Raw genomic sequence first — 24,801 nt, 5'->3', positions numbered from 1 at the left:
ACAGCATGATGGGGAGATAATTTTTGGGAAACAATTTTAATTAAATTTACCAATGTACTACATGAATAGTTTCACCAAATTAACATGGAAGATAAATATTCTGTAAGGTATACATCTACAAGGCAATGTTCATTAATTCTGTAAGGTAGACATCTACAAGGCAATGTTTATAAATGGCCATAAAGCAAAAACTGTAATTAAACACTTAACTGAATGAAATATGGAAAGGTTTGCAAGGTAGCATTGCATTACCATATTCATTACCATATTTGTCTAAGCAGGACCAAGTTTTCAGTGGAAACCTGTTCTACATAAACGCCAGCGTACTGCTGTAAAATACTCCTGTGGTTAATCTGTGACTTAGAAATGAGCTATTCCTCTTTCGGGTCCCCTCTCAAGGATGGATGAAAAAGCTAGAACAACAAACAAGTAAAAGAGAGAAATGGGAGGGGGAGACTGAGTCAACCACAGCATCACTGCCTCTTTGCTCCATCAAAACAAGTGCTGCCCCCATGCTCCACGCGCTCTCTGTCTCTGCTCAATGGGCCTGGTCTGCCGGGAACTGACACATGCTAGAACATGCTAACTTCTTCGTCTCCAAACTACATAGCCAATCAGATTGCAGTGTCAGAAAGCTTACCAGAACAGAAGATGGGCCTGCACATGCTAGAACACATTCATCGAGTCAAAAGTATTGCATTTGCATTACATTATCAAACTCTTCTACTTTGCTGAACTTGAACTTCATCCTAGCCATGGGGTGGTCTGGATGTTCGAATGTTTTAATATTTGCATGTGTTGCCTATTACCTATTCAATAGTCCTCACCTGCATTGCATGCAAGAAAACAATGTCTATAAAAAGATCTGAGAGAAGATTTTTTGATTACAACCACAACAAATTTTCCATTTTATTTTTCCACATCATGACATACTTTCAATTTATAAAATCCTTCAGACAGAAGGCAGAAGAGAAAGAGAAACAGGAGAATCCGTGGGTAAGTAGAATTGCTCTTGTTTGCCTTTCTCTGTCTCTCTCTCTCTCGTTCTCTCTCTCTCTCTCGCTCTCTCACTCTCTCTCTTTCTTACATTTTCCATTGTGCGTCAATCAGACCACAATTGAACAACTTATGTATGTCTCTATCTTGAAGTCATGTGACAGGACGAGGAATTACCTACAGTGAGACACATCCCCCACCCACAACGCAATATACATACTCTGCTCTAACTCAGAGATCACAGACTATCACAGACAAGACAGAGGTTAACAGCAAGCACTTTAACATTGTAAGTGACAGTGGCAAGAAGAAGGGCAAAAGAGCAATAAAAGAACTTCAGTAACAGAAAAAAGTAACAGAAAAAAAATCTTAAGGAAGGACTTGGCATAATCAAACATGAAAGTTCTGATTTTTCTAGCAATAGCTCTGGCTATACCATGTAAGTCTAATTCTCAGTATTTTATGTATAATGTCTTAGGCAAACTTTTTAATGGTCCTATTTCTGAGCATTTGTGCAATTGTATGTGTTTTGTGTACTACTTTACAGCCTGTGGGTTTTAGCACAGCTGCAAGAGCCTTTCACTCAGTCAGACAAGTGTTATGAGCATTGTGCGCTGGTATTGAGTGAATGTATGTGTGTTCCGCAGGTAGCCAGTGCAAGCAGACTGAAATAGTGGTGGCGAGTGGTTCAGTAGCAGTGCTTCCATGCATCGTGCACTCACCCAGTGCTTACTCCACTGCAGTCTACTGGAAGAGGAAAGCCGGAGGGTAGGGAGCCATTTCTCCTGCTCTCCAGCCATATAGAAACACAACATCTCATGTAAAGTACCAGAGCACACAGGTCATACATGCAGGAACAGTGCAAGCAGTAAAAGCTTCCTTTTGTGCTCCTGCTCGGGCAGCATGCAGAAGACGGTGTGGCGGAGGGACAAAAGTGGCCTTGAGTTCCGGCCAGTGGGACAAGCTTCACGCTCCCACTGCCCCCTGCCAAACTTTGGAAAGGGGGATTACAGTCTTCATATTGAGGGGGTGAGAGACGAGGATGCGGGAATGTACCACTGTGTGGTGGAAGGAACCAGATGGGACACTGTGCAGGTCATACTCAGAGTCATCAAAGGTAACATACCTCCATCCCACATACACACACTCTGACCATAATGAGCACAGACAATATAAAATTTTCAATTAAGTAAATTTTTGTAGCATATGTATTTAAACAAACAGTATCTGTTTTTTGGATGTTTTCTGGTTGGGCCCTGAATAAGAATACTATGGCTCAGTATCATGACTGTATGATACTAAATATATTGGGGGCTTTATATTTCAACTAATGAACATATTTAACTGACTCTTAGATGTTGAGATGATACAGCAGTCAAGCACCAGCACATGCTTGTAATGTACATTACTTTGCCTACATTACGTGGCCATTTTTAACAGAAAGGACAGGGCTTTAGAAAGGTGGGGTTTTCAGGTTTTGGTAGGAGAGAACTAACTCCCAGAATTATCAGTCATTCTGGGTTGTTATATAAATAGGTCTTTACTAACATCCCTCTGTTCCTCCACAGTGTCGTTCACTCCCGTCAACGTGATGGAGGGCGAGAAGGTGCAAATGACATGTACTATCACTCCCCAGCCTCCAAAGCACATTGCAGTGAAGTGGCAACTGAACGGCTCGTTGATGAGGACTGCCACAACCTCTCAGACTCATACACTCTATCATGTGTCTCAGAGGGAGGCAGGAAACTGGAGCTGCCTAATTCAATACAATGATGCACAGGCAAAAGCATCTGCACTTCTGCAAGTCAAAGGTACCAAGCTGTCTCAGACAGGCTATGTGATCATGACTAAACATTTCCAGATTAGTTTGGCTCATTTTGGTCTGTTCATTGGTTAAATCCTCCTTCTGTCCCTCCCCTTCTGCCTTTCAGGAGTCATGCTCCCTAAGGAAAGTCATGCAGTAGTGTATGGCGAGGTGGGCTCCTCCGTCACATTGCCTTGCATCTTCTCTGACGGGCTCTTTGTGAACAGTTCCTCCTGGGAGAGGGTATCCAGTCAAACTGGTTCACCTGCCTCGCTCCCATCGACTTTCCGAAACACTTTGGGCCATGCTGCTGGGGAATGGTCTGTAAAGTGGGACCAGTCAGCCCACATCATGAGTGTGAGGGAGGCCGACAAAGGCACATACAGGTGCTCAGGGCAGATGGAGGGAGCCAGCGGCAGGAGGCTCACAGTGGAGAGGCATATCCATCTAGTCACTGCTCAAGGTGAGCAGGTCCACTCCACTACATCATGATTAGATTACTCATTTGCTATATGCTTGCATCAGATACAACTCCCATCTCTAATGATGACTGTTAATATCAGAAATTTCCCCACTTCCCTCACACCTAAGAGGTTGGAGAGGCATGACAGTGAATTAAGTAAACTAATGTACAGAGTGCATGTATGATTGAGGTTGTTCTGACATTGCTTCTAAGCCAGTGACTCTTTGTCTTACAGTTTCACAGTCATCCCGAAGTGACAATGTGGTGCTCACCTGTGACCTTAGTAATGCCAGTCAGGTCACAGATTATGAATGGCTCAGATCAACCTATGACATAAATGCCACTCAGACACTCACTTCTGTCCAGAAGTCAAGGTCAAACAGCTTGACAATTCTAAACGCTGAGGTAAAGGACCAGGAAGGATGGGTGTGCCGCTATTATGAGCAGCAGAGGCTTCTGGGAAATGTCACTTTCCACATGCAAATGATGAGTGAGTAAAGCCACTTCTAATGTTTCGCAAGTTTGTTTGGTTTTTTGAGTTCATTTCTTATTGGCTACATCTTTGGTGGAAGGCAATTTGATTTCATAGCAATTTCATATTAATTTAATATTTACCTTTTTTAGCATGTACAGATATAAATTAAAAATAGATTGAATGACTGTATTAGACAAGAACTGAGTGTGTGCTGTGCATGTCTATATGTGCAGGTGGGTTGGCCAGAGAAAAAGAGCCTGTAAGTGGTAAAAAGGCAGCTATGGTGCTAGGATTGGCCTTCCTGTTACTGCTTGTACTCCTGATTTTGCTCCAGATATACAAAAACCATCGCCGAGTAAGTACCAAAACCTCACTGGCCCTGATTGGTGGTCATGATTGTAACTATCCAGAAAAGCAGTGCATTATTATAATACTTATTATATACTCATTATTATTATAATTATTATTACACTAGAATAAATATTACAGACAGAATATTATAGACATCCTTTCTCATTTTTGCTTCCACCCCCCCTACAGAGAAAAATGATCATGCAGTATCCAGCGATGGAGACTATCGTCCATCGAGCTGCCAATGAACGAGAAAGAAGAGATAGATGTAAGAAGAGTGAGGAAGGCCTGAGTAATGCTCACGATGGAGACCTGAAACAAGGGGCACTGTAACGTCTGCAGCAGTTCAGCCATTTGTAACAATCTCTGTGTATTACTTGCACATGTGAGTGTGTGTGTGTGTGTGTGTGTGTGTGTGTGTGTGTGTGTGTTTAAAGCAACTGTAGCATGAGCCTTGTAAATTATTCTTCTAATGCCATGATACTAAGCAAAACTACACAATTATTTTCTTGAATTTTGTTCTTTATCTATGATTTTGCTTAAATGTACATAAATAAAACGCACATATAAATCCAAAATCTGGTTTAATTTAGTGCATTTCATTTAATTTCATTTTCATGTACAAAATATATAATATAAAAAGTTACATTTTTTCATGTTAAAAAAGCTACAAACTACATAATGATAGAGCATTGTAGATTCTATATGTTTGAATAGGTTTACTGTAATTTGTGTTGGAATACATTTACTGTAACTGGTGACTGTAAAGCCTCACTTTATACATATTCACATTCAGAGGTGTCAATAACATTGATTCCGTTCTATGAACTTAAGTAACTTTTTGAACAAACTGTACTTTCAAGAGAGGGTCTTAAAAGAAGGTTCTTTAAACTCTCACTCAAGTACGAGGTCAGAAATATTCTTTTACGCCGTTATACTCATCTATGTTTCTCCGGATACATTTTTAAAATAATTTTAGCATTTGTACATTCCTCTACAACCTGGGCTGATCATTGAGTGCCACCACTTTGCTTCACCTGGACAACTGGATAACAGTAAATAGACATAATGGACAGTATACAGGCAAGATTTCCCACGTGAGACAAAGAGATTACATTTATCAAAAGTAGCTTGCAATATATATTTTTCTTTAAGGCACGCAAATCTACACGTGAAAACGGTGCTCTCCTAATGTGCGTTATTCACATGAAAGTGCTGTAATCCAGTATCAAGGATGTTCTTCTAGAAAATGACCAGATAGCTAGATGACTTGCTTGCATATTTTGTGTAGTAGGCCTATGGTAAATTGGTACCAAGCAAGTTGGAGCCCCTTTGTTGGCAAACTATTATTGAACACTGAAAAGAGTTGCCTCTAAGGCCAAATATAGGCAAAAGTCATACAAGGCTGCACATATTTTAAGTGTAATAATATTCTTATTTATGAATTAGAAATATATATTTATTGTAACATTCACTTAAAAGCAAAAAATGAGAGAAACATCCTTAAAACAGATTTCAGTGTAAATTCAGTGTAAAAAACAAACAAACTATGAGGTCCCCCTTTTTTAGTATGTTGGGAAAAAAGTAAATATTTAGTTGCATGGTGTTCTTAAATGAGATCTGATGAACTTGCTACTTGATTAGTATTTTTAACAGATTTCTTACTTTGACTTAAGTAATAATTTAAATGACTACTTTTACTTCTATTTGAGTAATTATTATTTTTAAGTAATAATACATTTACTTCAGTACAGTTTTGGCTACTCTATCCACCTCTGTTCACACTGCATAATAGGCTCATATCTGTATACCACATACTACACCTACATATTACACTGCTGAGAAAGGTCCAGTGTGTGGGGTTTCATAAATTAAATGAATGCTAAGCTTACACTAATAGAGAAAAATGCGCAGAATGGAATAGGACTAATGCTTGAATTAATAAAATAATTACTGTATGTCCAGACATAACAGGAAATGCCCTAGATGTGCATATGTGTGATTATACAAGAAGACATGTGTACAAGACAGTCAGACAGATGGAAAAATACAAAAGCAGAAGTGGCGAGAAAGGCGAGAAAACTATAAGTCTGTCTGTTGCAAAGTTATGCTTTAGATCTCACTCGCACTGCGTTGTGAAGTGACATCTCCAGAGCTCTGCATTAATAAAAGGCCACAAGGTAACGCACTGGTTCCTGTCTCTTCTTTCCTGCATCAATGGACACGACAATTGTCAGACTTGCAGAAGGATTACTGCCCTCTTCCCTAGCGGAGGATCTCACTACAGGCCCCTCATCAAAATGTGGGCTCCCTTCACATGTAGACAGTGGGACGACATGTCCAAGTCACTAGACCTCGCTGTACTCGCCCTCCCCAGGTGCCTCCTGGGGCTCGTCTGCACTTAGGGCCTTGTCCACCCAAGCCAGCCTTTCATTGTCAGGCCCCAGAAATTCCAGCACTTCTTCATCATCAAAGCACCATCCTGACCAGTCCACACTTGCACCCACTGGAGTGACCAGGCCAAAGCTGGAGAGGGAAGAAATAACATGGCCAGTGACGAACTCAGGCTTTGTTTTTAACCATTCACCCTGATTAGTGCTTATTTAAAAATTTAAGATCGTTATAATGTCTGTGTTAAAATGCTATAGATTATCAAGGTGTTTTATATATGTTTTAGCAATAGTAATGATCATATAATTATTTATCAGTCTCTTTATTAGAAAACAAGCAGAATATATAGAAATTCTGTTTACAGTATTAAAAAACAGAAAGGAAATCAGAAAAAAACAGCTTCTGGAGGGTACACTGGCAAGTATTTAGTGTGACGTCCCCTTATTCTTGAGCAATAGCAAGAAGACAGCCTAAATCTAAATGTAGTAGAACGCTGGAAAGTGCTGAAAGAAGCCTGGTATTATATATATATATATTATTTATTTATTTATTTATTTATTTTCTTAAATAAAATCTGTAAAAAGAGCTACATAGATTGAGCTGATACAATACAACAGCTAACTGCATGTGGGCAGAGCAGCCGAGTAAGATAATACAAATGAAGAATGAACTATAATCGTTTTCTAGTCACTTCTTTGTAATGGAACAAACAATGCTCGCGCAACTGAAAACTTCAGCTTTTACTAATATTTCCATGTCATTTTGAGTTAAGGAAAATATTCAGGGGAAAAACTATACATGTAAAATATGTAATGTAATTACAAACATAATTAGAGAGAGCCCAAAAATATTTATTACTCTATCTTGAAAGCACGGCCAATCCAGTAAAGGCCTAAATATTTTTCAAAGATTTTTAAAAGGGACTGAGCTGAAATAAGAAGCTCACGGGCCATTATCACTCACCTGTTTCTCCTCTCCTTCTCACTGTCATACATGCTTCTCTTCTTTACTCTATAAGAGGAAGAGCTCAGCTGAGGTTTGAATGCCTCTAGCGCTTCTGCTTCCACCTCTTGTTCTCCCTCGCTGGTTGATGGGGAGGGAGTGCTGGGGGCACAGATGACATTCGGAACAGATGAAGCACTTTTCCCTGCAGGCTTTCCCTCTCTTTTCGTTATTCCACGACCCCTCTCTCGTTCCTTGGCCCTCGCCAGAAGGCCCTGGAGGGGTGAGGGATATTGCTGGGGGTCAAGTCTGGGTGGAGGTGAAGGAGAAGGCTCTGGGACACTCAGAGGTAAGCTGTGAGCACCTGAGTAGATGACCTCGGGTATGGAAGAACTCCTATGGCTTTTCACCTTGGGTTCTTTAAGAGAGTTCTGATGGGGAGTTTCCTTGGGCAGCTCAGGGTCAGAGAGGGTCTGTGTCTCTGGTGATAACTTTTCATTCCACAACGCAACTCGGTTCTGCTTTATGGATCCCAACTTGAGAACCAGGTGGGAATCCTGGGATGTTGAGGAGGAGTTTGGGGACTGGGAAATGCTATGGTTCCCATCAGAATCAGAGTTTGAGAAGGAATTCATGTTAGTTATGGACTTTGACAATCTTGTCTCACCCGGCATCATTCTGGAGTCCTGGGGTGGGGCACAGGACTGAGAATTTATAGGACGCTTTTTTCGTAGCCTTGGTGAGATTAATTTTCTGCAGAATCTCCCGGAATTTGTGAGCAATTCGTTTTCTTCACCTGACTGCCTGTGCCCGGAATCTTGCAAAGACTCTAAGTCTCTTTGTGAAATATCATTGGAGTTGATGGGTGATAGCGTCCTGTGAGTCCACGTAACTTGTCTTTCATTTCTAAGACCAATAAAACTGTCCTCAAAGTTTTCATTCTTACCAACCTCTCTTTCTTCACTTTCTTGTGCTGCTTCTTCATTGAGCTTTTTGGGTATGTTTGGCATTTCAATGCCAAAATGATTCACTTGTACTGGTTCAGTGTGTAAATATTGATCTTTTTTCCCTACTTGTGGAATTTCTTCAATCTCTAATTGGTTACCTGTATATGGTAGACCAGCTTTAACCTGAGATAAAGTGATTTCATCTGGTTGCTCCTCTGTGTCTTTAGTAGTCTGAGTGCTCGGGGAAAGAAGTGTTTCTGACCCTTCTAACTCTACCTGATCACTGGGCTCCTGTGGTTTAGTTATGTCCTTCTTCCTTAAGGTCTTCAAATCTTCCTATAAACCAAGAACACTAGTAAGGGTGTGGACCCACAAAACTATTCACTCATCTTTTACAGTATAAAGTTAACTGAATTCTTAAAGAGCTTCATTCTTAAAACCAGTGCGTGCGTGTGTGCATGTGCGTGTGTGCGTGTGTGCATGTGTGTGTGTGCGTGTGTGCATGTGTGTGTTTGTGTAGCAGCCTACCTGGGTTTGATTTATGGCAGAGACCCACACTGTGCATTTTTCAGGACTTGGGGCAGAGACAGTGTACACACTGACAGGACAACCTAGGTCACTCACCTCAACCAAGACAAAAGAGTCTAAAAGTGAATGGGAAGGAGAGAGAGAGAGAGAGAGAGAGAGAGAGCGAGAGAGAGAGAGAGAGAGAGAGAGAGAGAGAGAGAGAGAGAGATCCAAGAAACAGGACAAATAGTCAACAATCTAACCAAATGGACATCAGATCTATACTTTTGTTTGTAAACAATGGAATCAATGAAAATAAATGTAAACGTTACAGAGTTGAAAGTCATATTAAAATCACACTTTACTCACATGGTAAAAAATATGTGAGACATATATCTCGACTTCTAACCAGGGAGGCTGATTCAACTCAGCCCTGAACTGTTGAAGCTACAGAACCACACACACCCACAGACAGCATTTCTCATTTTTTTACTTATTTGTTTTCATGCATAAGGGATTCCACTTCCAGAAGTGTGCCCTAATTCCGCTGGCAAGCTTGAGAGGACATGGTGCTTTGCAATTTGTTAGCCTCAACATTTGCTCAAACTTATTAGCAAAACACTGTCCTTGTATAAGGGACAGGGGTATATATGAAGACAGTACATCTAGAAGTCTCATCCATTTGTGGTGCAGGTTAATATTTTCTTTTGCCCAAGAGTTATTGCAGATTGTACTGCTCATCAAAAGTTCAGCATGAGGCTCAGTTTCACCCTTTAATGTTTAACACATTGTTATGACAATGCTAGAAAGCATGCTGTGATACTGTAGGAATTCAAGTAGAATATATAATACTACCTGCAGATAAATATGTATTTCATACAGCAGCAAAGTAAAGGATGATTTTTGAGAAAGTCATGTACACTATTTAAATCTAGAATTTTGAAAAATATAAAATTAGGTATTTGTTAGACATTTTAGATATTTAGATTGAATCAGGTATTGATTTCTCTCTCTCTCGCTCTCTCTCTCTCTGTGTGTGTGTGTGTGTGTGTGTGTGTGTGTGTGTGTGTGTGTGCTGGTATTAATGTAGGTGGTTAATGGGAACTATTACATGCTACTATGACTGTTACAGTTTAATGATGATGAAATGGCTCCTCAAGGACAAATAAAGATTTACAGATTAATTGATGCACTAATAAAGTTATTTTTGAGTACAGAACATTGCCAGACTGACTGAATGCTCTGACTCATGATGTAGCATATCTGTCAATGGAATATGGATTGTGGATTTAAAAGAACCACAATAAAGGTTTCAAGTCTTTTGATCCTGTAATACAGTGAAGTATTTGAGGTAAACAGACTTTTGCTCTAATATAAATCATTTGCATCGCTACATGTTAGAATTTACTACAAGGTTCACAAAGAATTTACACTCATTATTTCCATCCTACAGATATCTTACATGTGTAAATCAATGGATAAATGCCTCACATTTTCACTCATGCTTATCTGAATCAGAGTTCACAGAGAAAGAGTAATCTGTCATTTTCCAACTATGTATCTGTCTAAAATCAAAGGATTCCTAATGTTCTATAAATATGAGTGCTGTATGCCACCTTTTTCAGGATCTATAAAGGCTCCACAATTCTAAATGAAGGGTATGTACTAATTTTGATATGTAAGCTACTGGATTTTCCCACTTGATTCCATTTTCATGGCACTGGAGACCTATAGAAACATATGTTACTAGTCCTGAATTCAGTTTGTGTTTGCTGCCAGAATCTGAAATACTTGTGCAGGAGATGCTTATACTGGAAAATGTATGGGTGACTTTATGGAGCATAGCCTGGGTGTGGTTGTTTTCTGATTTCAATACCCATCTTAGAACCAGATTATCAAGTCTGCCTTATCACTGGTGATGTCCTTTTTAGTAGAATGTGCCACATAGTTTTGCTAAAACTCACAGCCATCCTTGAGCTCAGCGCAGTGTATTCTCTCCAGCTCCAGTGGGGGGTGCACTACTTTCTGCTTATCTGTTTTCTTCTGGGCTTTGGTCAGCAGTAGTACATCGGTGAAAAGCAGAACGTTCACCTCCAGCTAATGTCAGGGGAACAATACAAGTCCTCAGCGCAAGCTGTGTGTTGTTAATGCTCTACCGCTACAGTCACTATTAGCATCGGAGCTGTGGTTTCAACAGTCCCTTACCTTGCTGTCCTTCCGACCTCTGACCTTCAGGGGTTCTTCCAGCAGCAGCTTGCGAATGGCCTTCGGTCCCGACCCACGAACAGGGCTGGTCAAATCAAAATGGCAGAACTCCTGTATGTGCTGGGATGTGACAAACACACAGCCAGCGAGTCAGCCGAGCCTTTCAAGCAAATGATGACGGCTTCTGATTATGCCTTTACCTTGTCGATTTCATCACCCATCCCCTGAAGTTCATATCCCTCTATTCTTTGGGAAAGGTCAAAGAGGTCCATCTCGTCGTCCTTAAACTGAAGGTAGTCATTGATGCTGTCCAGAAACTGAGTGACGCTGCTCAGCTAATAGAGGAAGAGAAGACTTGTGTCTTATGTACCCTGAATCAGCAGTACCCTGAATCAGCAGGGGTCACAGAAACTCACCATACGTTGGAGAGCATGCTGAGTGGGAGGGTCCTGCGTGGTTTTCAGAATGGCCTTCAAGAGCAGGGGGTACTTTGTGATCCTTTGGTGAGGTTTTGCCTGCATGTCACCCAATCGCATTCGCCTACACTGTGGATGAGTCTCCACCCACTGGGAACAAAGGATGGAAATATAAAAGCTGTGGGTTTTTTCAATCTTGTTTGTCTCTAAAACGTGAGTCACTGCCATAAGCTATATATAATACCTAAATACATGATATATATTTTAGTTCATACAATTAAGTAAATAAATAAATACATAAGTGAGTAGGTAAATAAAGGTTTGATTGCTCCCTAAATGATTTGTAAAGACCTGGATCAGTATATATACTGGATCAGTATAGATCAGTATATCATGTTAATTTTTCTGGACACAAAACCCTTGAATGATACTCTGATAACTGGGACCGTTTAATCCTGTTTGTGTTATAACACCTCTTATAAATTAATATTTGGAAGCTGGACATGCAGTTGTACAAAGTAGGTCTGATTTTGATTGCAATACCAGGACAAAGATATGGAAATGTGGGTTTGTTTCCAGCTGGTTGCGAGTGAATTCCACATTTTTCTCCTCCTCCCAACAGTAATCCAAATACACAGAAAAGCGCTCTGGGAACTGGGGGGGGGGGGGACACACAGGAGGAGTGGTGAGAGAGGACGACTAAGAAGAAGCAATTTAATCCTGTAAGGGCAAATGCAAGACAGATGCAGCAAGGCACCTGGCACATGTCGACTACCTGCAAACAGCCTGGCTCAAGCTTCAAAGGATCAAAAGGTTGTCCAGTGAGCCGAGTGCCCTGCAATATAGGGTAAATCACCTCCTGCCAGAAGAGCCTATGAGCGTCGAGAATGGAGGGTAGGTTAGAAAACAGCTGGGCTGAGGAAACCTGAAAGAAAGAAAGAAAGAAAGAAAGAAAGAAAGAAAGAAAGAAAGAAAGAAAGAAATGATTAAGTAGAGACCACCCATACATGCTGGTCTACTACTGGTCTGCCCTCCCCTTTCTACACACTCAAATGGCAAACTCAGAATAATGCAGTTTCCATCTTGTCAGCAGAAACTTTTATTGTCTGTGTTTCCACTGTGATGGTACTGATATGTACTCAGAGAACTACTGAATATTCAGATTAAAATGAATGGAAAGAAACACATTAAGAATGGAAAGAGACAGGCTTGGTGATGAGCACCTTGCACTAACTGCTGCATGCACTGTCCCGTACACCATCACATGTCCTATATGAGCCTGGCTGGGACGCGCTACATTCTGGCCCAGTTAGGTCAGCGCAGCCCCACTGTGCACAAAGAGCAGAGACGATGAGGGTGAAAGCAGACAACTGGGCCAGCTGAAGGGTACAAACCTCGTTGAGGAATCCCCGGTGATGAACATATTCTAACGCTGCCAGCACAAGCTGTGGGAAATGAGAGGGTGTGATTAGTCAAAGTTCTTGCGTATGCCTTCTCAAAGTCCAGGCCTGGAGGCCTGCAGTACTCTATAAATCAGTCCTTTATTGCACTGTATCACCCGGTACAGTTCAACTAATTTCCAAGCTGAATCAGTAGAGGTTGGAGGAGACATGGCAAATTGTGATGTAGAACATTTCAATACAAAAAGCATCCTTATCCATGTGACCATTAGCTGGGTGACAGTTATCTGTACTCACTGAATTATGGATGTTCCATAAGTGTAAAATGGTCATTCATAACTGCACTTTACTAAGAACATTTTTTTTTGTATGGTGACAGTGGCATCTTACATCTGTGACAATGGTGAGTTTGTTGATGTAAATGATCTCAGTGTGGATAAATTCCCACATTGCCTCCTGCTGATGCCTTTGGATTTTTGACATTGACTAAACAGAGAGAATTATTCATGTTATTAAAATTGTTAATAATACTGTTATTGTTGAATGTTGTGACTTTAATGTTCATTTTCAGCAAACTATAACATTCACTCTCTGTGCCTGTCATATCATAAACTTATTTTTTTCCTTTTAAACAGCCTGTTTCTCTGTCTCCATCAGTTCCCAAGCCAATCCACATGGCACTCTTCCTTCTCCATCTCTTTTTCCCACTCTCTCTTACCCATGTGCCTCCCTCCATGTCTGTGATGACAGTGCACATTTCACATGACCTACTGTTCTCTCCCTCTTTCCTGTTCCCAGCCCTCTGTCCTCTCTCTCTGTCCTGTCCCCTAACCCCCTGTCCTCTCCATCTGTCCTGTCCCCTAACCCCCTGTCCTCTCTATCTGTCCTGTCCCCTAACCCCCTGTCCTCTCCATCTGTCCTGTCCCCTAACCCCCTGTCCTCTCCATCTGTCCTGTCCCCTAACCCCCTGTCCTCTCTATCTGTCCTGTCCCCTAACCCCCTGTCCTCTCTATCTGTCCTGTCCCCTAACCCCCTGTCCTCTCTATCTGTCCTGTCCCCTAACCCCCTGTCCTCTCTATCTGTCCTGTCCCCTAACCCCCTGTCCTCTCCATCTGTCCTGTCCCCTAACCCCCTGTCCTCTTTATCTGTCCTGTCCCTTAACCCCCTGTTCTCTCTAGCTGTCCTGTCCCCTAACCCCCTGTTCTCTCTAGCTGTCCTGTCCCCTAACCCCCTGTCTTCTCTATCTGTCCTGTCCCCTAACCCCCTGTCTTCTCTATCTGTCCTGTCCCCTAACCCCCTGTCCTCTCTATCTGTCCTGTCCCCTAACCCCCTGTCCTCTCCATCTGTCCTGTCCCCTAACCACCTGTCTTCTCTATCTGTCCTGTCCCCTAACCCCCTGTCTTCTCTATCTGTCCTGTCCCCTAACCCCCTGTCTTCTCTATCTGTCCTGTCCCCTAACCCTCTCCCCCTCCTTCTCTGATTGCTGACTCTGGCCTCACTTACCTCACTGCAGCACACTATGTCTGCCCAGCTGGGCTCCAGGACCTCAACTCTGCCGTCCTCCCTCCAGCTCCAGCTGAGCTCGGCAGGCACAGGAAATGTTTCGAGTGTGCGCTTCAGGACCTCCATCACGTCCTGGCCTCCAGCAGCTCCTCCTCTCTCCTTGGCCAAATCAAAATTAATATAAATGTATGTGTAAGGGTTCCCTCTATACTGTTCAAATGCTCATGTTTTGTGGGCAGGATCAAGACTTGATTCTTGGCGCATATAATTACTTTAAATTATAAAAAATAAGAAATGAAGTGAAATACCTCCAGTACAGACATCTTTTCAGAGGATCCCTGAATGAAAGTTGCAGGCACCAGTGCTCCTCTGGTTTTTGCGTTGGCATTCGTTCCCTTACTCACAGTAGAAAAGCCTACAGCCTGCCTTTGCTTCTTTTTCTAAAGATGTCCAAATTAGATACACAGAGTGTTTTAAAAAATTTAACCAGTAATATATCAGTTACATCAGCAGTCTATGACATTCACTCACCACCAGACCACCACACAGTCTATTAAACCATTTGTCATCTTATGCCTAAGCATAAGAAAAACACATTAATAGACAATACCCTGACATGCACATCTTTATCTGTGAAGTCTTTTACTATTGTCAACAGTGCAAGCGATCAATACTACCTGATTCCCCACTGTGTGGTATTTTTGTTTGTTTGCTGTCCTCTTGTGGTTCTTTGGTGTTTCTGCCACTTGTGCCAAATTTCTGTCTATATCACTTTCTTTTTCTGCCTCCTTCTGGTTTTCAAGTTCTGCGTCCATTTCCTGAGCATTCAAATTATCTTTATCTGGGAGTTGTGTCATCACTTCCTCTCGAATTCACATGGGAAGCTTTCAAGAGATAGAAGTAGAGTGGAGGCAGGTCAGAGCAAAACATGTTGGTTAGAGTTGTAGAGTTAGAGACACCATTTTCAGTACTTTTTCATTCAAGTAATAATAATAAGCAAGTATCTAATAATAATAATTCTCGGTCTTGATTGGTCCACTGTGAACCCAACACCAACTGAAACCACAGAGCCCTACAGAGCCCTGATGTTTCCATGATTGTATCCATGATTCACCAAGTCATTCCAACGCCTTAATTATCTCATTCCCATGCCTTAATCGTCTGGTTCCCATGCCTTACTAACTCTTTCTATGCATTAGGATATTCTTCCTACACCTTAATAAGTCATAACCACACCATAATTTTTAAAGAAGGGACGTCACCAGCAGGGCTCCATAATTTTGGGCTTTTTTTTGGAATTGTATATACACTGGCTGATGTAAGAGTGATACATTAAAACAATTATTTAATTCAGTGTTTGTGCCAGCAACTGGGAGTAACTAGAACCTGGGAATGAATAATGCAGCTTATGAACCTACACTAGAAGGAAATGGATAATGATGAGGATAATATTGTTGCAACCTGAGTATGCAACAAAATAAAATGTTCAATGAGAAAAAAATGGGTAACCTATTAAAAGTTAACAAATATTAAAGATTTTTACAGTTTAAAATTATCAAGATACTATACATATTGTATAGACTTGTGAGACAATTTATATAACCAAAATAAAATGGTATAGAAATAGTATAGACCAACAAATGTCAGATATACATTTCCAACAGTTGCCAATGGACTTAAACCATATTCCAGAAAAGAAATATAGACTGCAAACTGTACTATTACCAACAAACCAACGTATCTGAACTGATATGCCAGCTAACCAATTTATATACTGACAAACCAAAAGCAACAGTGGCAAATCAGTACATGGAGAAACCAACATATTTTAAAATTATACATGCCAGGTAACTCATGCATGTAACAACAATATTTATATCAACAAATCAATATGAAATATCCATTAAATAATTGTGGAAAGATTAGCATCTTGGAAAGTCTCTAAACTTGGCTTTTTAACAAAGTCAGTGGGTATAACTAATCAATAAGAAAGCAACAAAAAATATGATCAAATCAAATAAATAAATGTTAATAGCTAATTTACACATGAACAAAAGCAGTATTCTAGCAAACAAATATAACTGAAAATTAATGCATGCAACTATTGCATATTAACACTGTGGACATGCACTGTCTGTATCAGGCACCCATTCATCAACCAGGTCCATGTCTGACCTGCCTGATACCCTTATATGAGCAAGACCCACCACTGTTCTGCCAAAAACATTATATCTGGTCAGTGGTCAGATCAGAAATAGATCATTGCTCAATGGGGCTGAGAAACACCTATAAAGGGCACCTAAAAGGTAGGTTTATGTAACAGTCGTATAAGGCAGGTGTTTCCAATATAATGCCTGATTAATGAAATTAAATGAAATGTCTCTTGCACAAAAACTACAAAGTAAAACATGCAATGGTAAAATTACATTACAAACCCCCAAAAGTAAGACACAAAATTCAAGTTCTTTACTTTTAATGTGAAAGCATGAAGTGATGATTCTCACCTACATGTAAAAAAGGCACTAAATAGTAAAGGCATGATTCACCCGCCATACGCACTTGCCACGCATGCTTCCTCAGAAGAATACCCCATTCACATGTGACATCACTCCCTATCAAAACACTGGCTCTACTAAACTCCAGCAAATGGCTTTTTCCAGAAAAAAATATGGAAAGTGTCTGTCTCGCACAAACACCAGAGTATTAAAACATCAAAACTACTAATATTTTCATTTCTATACGTTTCTATAGTACATTTCTATACATTTAATATTCAAAATCTATAAAGTCTTCTGTCACATAGGTACTGAATGAAAACCAATCTGACATCTTAAACAATTACCCGCCAACAGTTCAGTCTAACTACTCCGAAACTAACACACATATAGTAAATTACCTGGGGTCTGCTGCATCCATCGTCCTCAGGCAGCCATCTTTAGAGTCTGACACCTCTCTCCCTGCTATGGCTTCCTGCATCTCTCTGTCTCTCTAACCAATCTGTCTATCCCTCCCTCTCTCTTTCTTCCTCACTCGGTCTTCCCACAGTAACTGGTCTAGCCAGAGAAACTGGATTCTTTCTCTAGTTGTGCTCATTACAGTTAAGGTGTGTGCCCATAGAGTTTTTTTTTCTGATTGGAATACAGTGATTGACAGACAGGAATTTAAGTCGGGGGGGTGGGGGTGGTTCAAAATAATTAGAACAGGTGTGAAGTTATTTAATTCAATGTGAACGACAGAGGAGAGCTAGAGCTAGAGCAAGAAGAAATGTTACATGAGACAGAAAAACAAAAGTCAGTGAGTCGAGTGCAGGGAGGGGAGTGGGAAAAGAGCAGGCCAATGGAGAAGACCACCAAGATGCAAAAGTGTGAGAAAGATGTATTATTGGTATCAATAACCGATGAAGAATGTAGAACAACATGCAAGTCCCAATGCCCAAACAAAAACTTGCTATACACATGTGCATGCAAATGAAATTGTTGATCACATGCATGTAAATTGCAGTTCAGATACAAGCTGCCTCATGATAGCTATGTCACAACTGTGCCACTTTTTTGGTTCAGGTGTGTGATGCATATGGACAGCAGAGGTCACTAGTTCTCCTTAACAAGTGACACCATGCTTGCATAGAGCTAACACCCACACAGGTAGGCATGTTTAGCACTCTCCTCCAATTCAGATACTCTCAGAAACACTGGGTGAATGGTGGCTCAAGTGTTCCATTGTTATCAGATGCAAGACACCCAATCAAGAGTACTCAGTGATAGAACAATTTACATAAGGCCTTATTAGCCATTATTAATTCATTAATAGACTTAATGTCATGTAGTCTATGACTTTATCTCACCTGTACACAGAAAGACACTGCATCATAATAACACGTGTTCAAAATTTATTTTTTATTTAAGTTTATGAGTACAAAAATAAACATTTAAAAGGGAATGTGCTAAATAGCACCTACTTATATAAATGCAGCATTATTTTCCAATCAGCCTACTGCACATGTGATCCTTAATGAAGAGTCCAAGGTCACGGGAGGCTCCAGGTCTACACTAGCTCTAAAAGGCCAGTCACATGACAGAATCACTACAGAACTGATGAAATATTAGTGTCAGACTGCAGTTTCAGTTTAACAGGAAATCTTAGTTCCTTACTTGAAGTATTTTAAAGAAATGTATGATTCACTACAGATCTACAGTTTATATTCTGCTGAACTGGAGAAACTGCATTTCACTTCTTGTTATTACTAAAGTTTGAACTTTAAAACATGTCTTGGTTTATCAACCAAACTGTAAAAGCAAGGAAATGTCATTTGTTTTGTTTTACAGTACATCTGATTAAATTTTAATTAGTTTTCAATCATTAGAGTTTTAAATGCAAATCACCAGAGCAAACAGTAAAGCATTGATGAGACAGTGGTAGCTCAGTGGTTAAGTTACTTGACTGGTAATGGGAAGATTGTAGGTTTACACCCCACTGTTGGGCCCCTGAGCAAAGCCCTGAACTTGTACTCTGTTATGATGAGTTGCTTTGGATAAAAGCATCAGCTAAATGGTGCTCATAGCACAAAAGCACTGACAATTTAAAGTTTTTCTATAGAATTCATCTGATAATCTCAAAAAGCCTAATTAAAATATAAAAAAGCAAAAAGTGATTTCAGCATTAATGCTAATGTAACAAAGTTTATAACACTAAAATCAGAGTTCCTTAACAAGGGTAGCTGCAAGTTAACTAACACATTGTTATAGTGTATAAGAAAAAAAACAACCAACTGATAATTTTGTTGGTACAGGATAATTTTGATGGTAAAGCAAGGGGTGAAGATGCAATGGGCCCTGTGCCTGGACAAGGGGCACTGGAGCACAGTAAAATAACATATTAAAATATTTATGTCACCTTAATGCAGTTTCATTAAGGTGGTGGTGATGCTGTGTTACTGTAACAGCCTGTGCAAGTGATTAACAGTCTGCAAAATCAATTAATGCCCTCTTTTCTATTTGTTCTTGCTGGGATGAAAGCGTGCACATGTGCTCAGGTGCATACATGTGTTTTTGTGTGCTTATATGTGCAGTGTGAGTGTCTGAGCCTCAGTGCAGTACTTGTTCTCAATGTTCTCTGCGCAGCCATGCAGATTCATGTCCTTTAGTGTGCAGATACACTCGTGTACGAGGGACTGTGGGAAAATGTTAATGCCTCCTCCATGTCTGCTGTGACTCCACAGCTTCAGCATCTGGTACTGAGCGTCCATGAAGGCTCGATTGTCCCGCTCTGCCCTCTCAATGTCTTGCTCAGAGATGTTCAGACGCCTAACCAACTCCTTAAAGCGGCTGATGGGGACTTCATCCAGCAGAAAATAGATGAACTCATGAGCTGGAAAGAGAGAAAAGTTTAGTTGCCTCTAAATATTGTTAACCACAGTGGCAACCCCCACCAACACACATACACATACATTTAATCTCTCTGGGGATACAGTCTGGTAGCACCAGGTCCTTCTTAGTTGTTGCACATTGGCTTGTGAACAGAGGGCTTTCATCCACTTTAATTGGCAAGTCTGTGAAATTGAGACTCTGTAGGCAGTAAGCAAGAAGAAGACGGCACACTTTGGTGTCACTCTACATCACACACAGTGAGACACCACAGAATTCTGTGAATCAGTTTTTGCCACAACATATCAAATGCATTCATGCTACCTGCACTCCCACGTGTTGCTGTGGTTCAAGTGACTCTGGCCAGCTGGTCGAGGATTGTCCTCTACACCTCAACTTTATCCACTTTCTGAGGACTATATACCCGATGAATCCCACAGTCACAGTCATCGACAAAACTGTAATTGTGATGAGGATTATGTAGGGTCCGGTTAATGTAGCTTCTGAAAATGAAAGTAACAAGTCAACAAGACAAAAAAAGACATGTTAACAGTTTTGTGAGCCTTGGAGTGAAGACACAAATTAGTCATGTTAGTGCACATACAGCTTAATCATCCGCTCAAATATTGACTCAGCAGTGAAGCCATTTGGTGCTTTTGGGACAGACTGAATTGCTCAGGGAAGTTCCATTGATTATTCATCAATGTTGGTGAGAGACATATTGTTTTAGGGCATTTCACTGATGAACGACATTTGCTTTGTTTAATGGATAGCATTGTGAAGGAACTGACAAAATTTCTGTTCCTTTATCCCATTAATACTTTACACTTTTAAAGGAAAAAATAGAAAGACCCCCCACACACCCACACACACACACACAGCTTGAGCAAGGATAGAGAGGGAGTGAAGTGTTTAGTGTCAGACCTGGTTTGTGGGTCGGCTTGGTGATTATGAAACCTGGACATTGGGAACAAAATTCCGGACTGCAGCTGCAGGAAGACATGGCTTTTCAGCACCACCACTCATTTTAAACATAATTTTTAAAATGATTATTTCAGCTTTTCTACATACTAAAAAGACACATACACTTCAGCCACTTTCTCATAGAAACAATGATAGCGCTTTACACTGTTATAGTGTATATATGCCATTAAATACAGTGTAACACACTGTAACAATGTATTAATAACTTGTTTAATAATGTACAAGTTGTACTTACTCTGTATGCATTTATTCACTTTTCCATTATGTAAACACAGAATAGTCATGTGCTATTTAACAATGTATATTACAGTAACTAATGGACTAATTTTACTTTAGCAGAGGAAGTGTAATTATAAGTGTTACTCAAACATTTACTAGGAATATCGTCATTTAATATGGGTGTGCAGTTAAAGTCTTTAGGCCATTTTTGCCTAGCAACAGTGTTGTGCCTAAAACTCACTGATATAATATCCACTACTATCAGTGCCACTGCTGTGTTGAAAATATTCTTTTACCCAAATAATACCTAGGCAGGTAGTAGGGTAAAGACAAATTATGCATAGCATCAGATAAGCTACAATCTACAATTATGCACCTATGAAATGTAGTGAAGTGGCATTTGAGTGTAATTATGAGGTAGGCATCTAATAAACGTGGACGGTCATCATACCACAGTGGCGTACAGAGTGTAGAATATCTCACACTCTCCTTTTATTCTGTAATGTTGTATTTACTATATTTACATAGTAAAAAGGCTTACTTGCTTTTACTGGTTCTATTATTGCATAATTACAATGAACAATTTCTTAACATCTCTTGCAAGTAGTTTGGTTCCAGTTTAATAAGAATGAATATAGTTGTAATACTCAGAGGGTCCTGCAGCCTTCAACAGGCTTGCTCACGTGTTTGATCCTCTTACCACATTATGACACAAATAAAAACTGATGACTCAGTGTTACTCACTTGGTGCAGGGTGCACAGGTCTTGTTGTCCACACGGTAGTAGAGATCTTTGCATATGCATACAGTGTCCTTCTTCCCGGCACCTGACAAAACACAGTACCATCATTCTAACTGATTAAAACAACAAAACAGTCACCACTTTACATGGCATCACTTTATAAACACACCCAGGAAGGCTCCTGAGAGTGTGTCTGGCCTTTAGGCTTGTGTCTTAATGTGTGCTGCTGAATCACTCAGCACCTCTATTGTAGAGAAAGAGAAAGAGAAGCACAGACAGGAAGATGACAGAAAGGAAAGAAAAATTGAAAAAGGGAGAAAAAAACACAGCCTTACACTCTGGGTGCTGCCTCTCTCCATCTCCACATTTTTTGCAGGAAGCACAGTACCATGAAGAGGAACTGATCTCTTTTTTGTAGTATCCCTTCTTACAGCCACATTCCCTATTTTTGAAGTGTGTACAAGGTGTGATTTCAACTGCATCTGTGAAAAGAGATGCATGGCCAAATTAAAAAGAGGGGAATAATGGAATAACATGATAATTATATTTTCATTGCTTTAAAGGGTCACAAACAAATTCAGAGAGTGCAGTGCTGTAAGAAAAAGTGCACATCATATATGACATTACTTTTTTTTAAGCATTTATCGCATCTAAAGCAATTTTCAAAGTAGTTTGTATTCTCTTGGTAAGTTCCACTACTGCATTTCTCGCACTGAGACCTCAGACCCTTTCCTGTGCATTTCTTCTTTAGTTTAAACCCTGAAAGAGAAAAAGAGGGTGAGGTACAAATATGGCAGCCAGAGTTTTAAATCACTAAAGAAATTTTTCCTGCATTCTTCTTCATCACAAGCCTTCTGCACGCTTACTCACTCCTGGAGTTTGCAGTGGCTTTGACTGGAGTTGTGCTCTCCTCACCCAGAATACATTACAGCCACTACTAATTTCCTCTATAACAATGACAAAAATGCACAAACTAGTCTTGCTGATATGTCCCATACCTGGTGGACACTTGTCACAGCAGACACCATTGTCATTTTCATACTCATTTTCTGAGCAGGAAACTGATTGGCTGCTGTTATACTGTCCCTCCAAGGTCTTGTCTGATATAGCATCTGCTTGCCATAGAAGAATCTGAGGAAAAAGACAATGTGATCATTAAAATTTCAAATATTTGATACTGCACTTAGGCTCATTTTGTAATCCTTTTTCTGTATCTGACTGTATTTGGCAGTGTCCTTGTTCAATGGTAATGTGGACTCTAACCTATTGTACTGACTAGGATGCATTCTTTGAGTAGAAGACAAGTGGCTCTGGATAAGACCAACTGCTAAATGCCATAAATGCAAACATCAGAAGGGGAGTTATTCCATTCATAAATGACTTATCAAATCTTACTGTGCCACTCATAAATGTTATAAACGTCTTACCAAAAAACGTCTTGCTAAATTATGTTTCACCATAATTGAACCATAACCTAAAAATTAAATCCTATAAATTGACACACTTCAGTAGTTACAATGCTTCAGTGGAACTGGCACAGATAATAAGTTAATATCAGTAGCTTGTCGAGTTAAGTCACTTCTTACCAGCAGAAGAAAAAGACATGGCAAGCATTTCTTTTTCCTTTTCCGTTTACTGGGACTCGCGTCCATCCTAGCATGCAAACTAAGCACGCCTTGGTTCTCACTCCATCACTGACTGCCCACAAACGCTAACCAGTCGAAAGAGAAAGTACAAGACGACATTTATAAAATGTAACTTCTCATAAATGCCTATACGCGCAAGATTGACTATTTATATGCTTTCTGATTTAACCCAAGACGAGCACGCTACTTATTTACACAATTAAATAAAATTATTTGATTAGCACTGATTTAACTCTGAATAACTCTTTCATAGGGCCGCCCAAGGCAACTTGCATTCCACAAGCATATCGAATAAGGGCACTGCTGCATTAAATTGATCAAACTTGGCCCATATACCCATATATATACAAACATGCGAACATTATTTTGTGTTAACCTGACGTTAATTAACCACGAACAATAATATTAAATGTCATAGATTTTTCCACCGCCCACCAGCAAGAGCTCGTGATATTGATCTAGTTTCCGTTGTTGGGGTTGTGTAACAGAAAAAAAAAGTATTTTACCTGTGTCCAGTGGAATCCACTGTAAACGTATTCGGGATTTTAACGGCGACAAACGTTTTAAAACAACCAACAAATTTTAGCCCGTTTTCTTTCTTAACACTGCGGAAATGGAGTCTTTAACGAGAAATGTCACGCGTCACAAACGCTCCACCTCGAGAAATCAAGCTCCGCTTGTGTAAGGAATTCGAAAACCTCCAGTGGGCGGATATAAACATATAGGCTCATTTGTTCAGTTTGCTTTAGTGTTAGTTTCATTTCGATCACAGTACCAAACACCACCAAACATAGTTACCAATAGTTAGATACAAATACCGATAGGTCTTATAATGTACTTCTACAGTGACAAGTAGACAAAGTTTAAAACAATGGCAAGCATTAATGCTTCCGTGCTCAGTAAGAAAAAGCAGTTTTCTTTCTTTTTTTTCTTTTTTTTTAAAATTGAAATGGTTAAAACAGCCGGTGTACTTGTGTTATTCTATGTGGTATGTGGGCCACAAATAAATGCCACATTATTTTAATACTCTGGATAAAGGGGCTAAATGCCAAATGTGTCCAAAGTTTGTGCCATATCCAATGACCTTCTTTTATAGAGAGCATTATTTTTTCTTTAAAATGTTTTTTTTCCCTTTTACTCAAATAACAAAATAAATGGTATCAATTTTTATGTGAATTCTATTGTCAAAAGTAAATGTCAAAACCAGACATATTAATACTTAACTATCATTCATTTTATTTTTGTTAAAATTTTCTGCATCAAGTCAGTGACAATATTCAATGTGGCATAAATTCTAAAACACTTTACATCTAATTCCATCATATCTCATATTCCTTGTTAATGTCTGGTATTTTGCTTTTGTCTTACAGTATAGATAAGGCCAGCATGACTACGGATATACTGTTACTGGGCGGCAGAGCTTGCATTTCAGTTAATGGATGCAAGTG

The 24,801-nt window shown here is 40.0% G+C and overlaps 3 protein-coding genes across 5 annotated transcripts; 1 reads left to right on the top strand and 2 right to left on the bottom strand.

Annotated features, from left to right (window-relative positions):
• The first annotated feature begins 58 nt into the window (after window positions 1–58).
• lag3 (lymphocyte activating 3) lies at window positions 59–5,026 on the top strand. The gene is made up of 8 exons (XM_027006723.3): window positions 59–1,435; window positions 1,644–1,764; window positions 1,899–2,113; window positions 2,565–2,807; window positions 2,928–3,263; window positions 3,499–3,753; window positions 3,972–4,093; window positions 4,279–5,026. Exons 1-8 carry the CDS (start codon window positions 1,393–1,395, stop codon window positions 4,420–4,422), a joined length of 1,479 nt encoding a protein of 492 aa, XP_026862524.3. The 5' UTR covers window positions 59–1,392; the 3' UTR covers window positions 4,423–5,026.
• A 256-nt stretch (window positions 5,027–5,282) lies between these two features.
• plekhg6 (pleckstrin homology domain containing, family G (with RhoGef domain) member 6) lies at window positions 5,283–17,476 on the bottom strand. Of its 3 annotated transcripts, none has more exons than XM_081696922.1 (15): window positions 17,297–17,476; window positions 15,078–15,284; window positions 14,709–14,840; window positions 14,401–14,556; window positions 13,288–13,383; window positions 12,892–12,942; window positions 12,273–12,422; window positions 12,041–12,151; window positions 11,498–11,647; window positions 11,282–11,416; window positions 11,082–11,201; window positions 10,841–10,973; window positions 8,898–9,013; window positions 7,444–8,705; window positions 5,283–6,615 (listed from the first exon to the last, which is right to left on the bottom strand). In XM_081696922.1, the coding sequence occupies exons 2-15, from the start codon at window positions 15,255–15,257 to the stop codon at window positions 6,438–6,440; spliced, it is 2,970 nt and encodes a 989-aa protein (XP_081553048.1). In that variant the 5' UTR covers window positions 15,258–15,284; window positions 17,297–17,476; the 3' UTR covers window positions 5,283–6,437. The 3 variants fall into 3 exon arrangements, with proteins under 3 accessions (XP_081553048.1, XP_026862480.2, XP_081553049.1); XM_027006679.3 differs by having other exon boundaries at window positions 14,401–14,559; window positions 17,297–17,475; XM_081696923.1 differs by lacking the exon at window positions 17,297–17,476 and adding an exon at window positions 14,932–14,976 and having other exon boundaries at window positions 14,401–14,559; window positions 15,078–15,206.
• Window positions 17,477–18,276: 800 nt separating this feature from the next.
• tnfrsf1a (tumor necrosis factor receptor superfamily, member 1a) lies at window positions 18,277–24,027 on the bottom strand. The gene is made up of 10 exons (XM_027006743.3): window positions 23,860–24,027; window positions 23,294–23,418; window positions 22,706–22,838; window positions 22,335–22,466; window positions 22,043–22,189; window positions 21,711–21,792; window positions 20,688–20,752; window positions 20,088–20,266; window positions 19,847–19,964; window positions 18,277–19,767 (listed from the first exon to the last, which is right to left on the bottom strand). The coding sequence occupies exons 2-10, from the start codon at window positions 23,357–23,359 to the stop codon at window positions 19,457–19,459; spliced, it is 1,233 nt and encodes a 410-aa protein (XP_026862544.2). The 5' UTR covers window positions 23,360–23,418; window positions 23,860–24,027; the 3' UTR covers window positions 18,277–19,456.
• Window positions 24,028–24,801: the final 774 nt, after the last annotated feature.

This window comes from Electrophorus electricus, chromosome 14 (genome assembly GCF_041902795.1).
Source record: "Electrophorus electricus isolate QZ-2024a chromosome 14, ASM4190279v1, whole genome shotgun sequence".
NCBI lineage: Eukaryota > Metazoa > Chordata > Actinopteri > Gymnotiformes > Gymnotidae > Electrophorus > Electrophorus electricus.
Note: the sequence above shows the minus strand (reverse complement) of the source record. Positions and strands in the feature narration are given on the sequence as shown.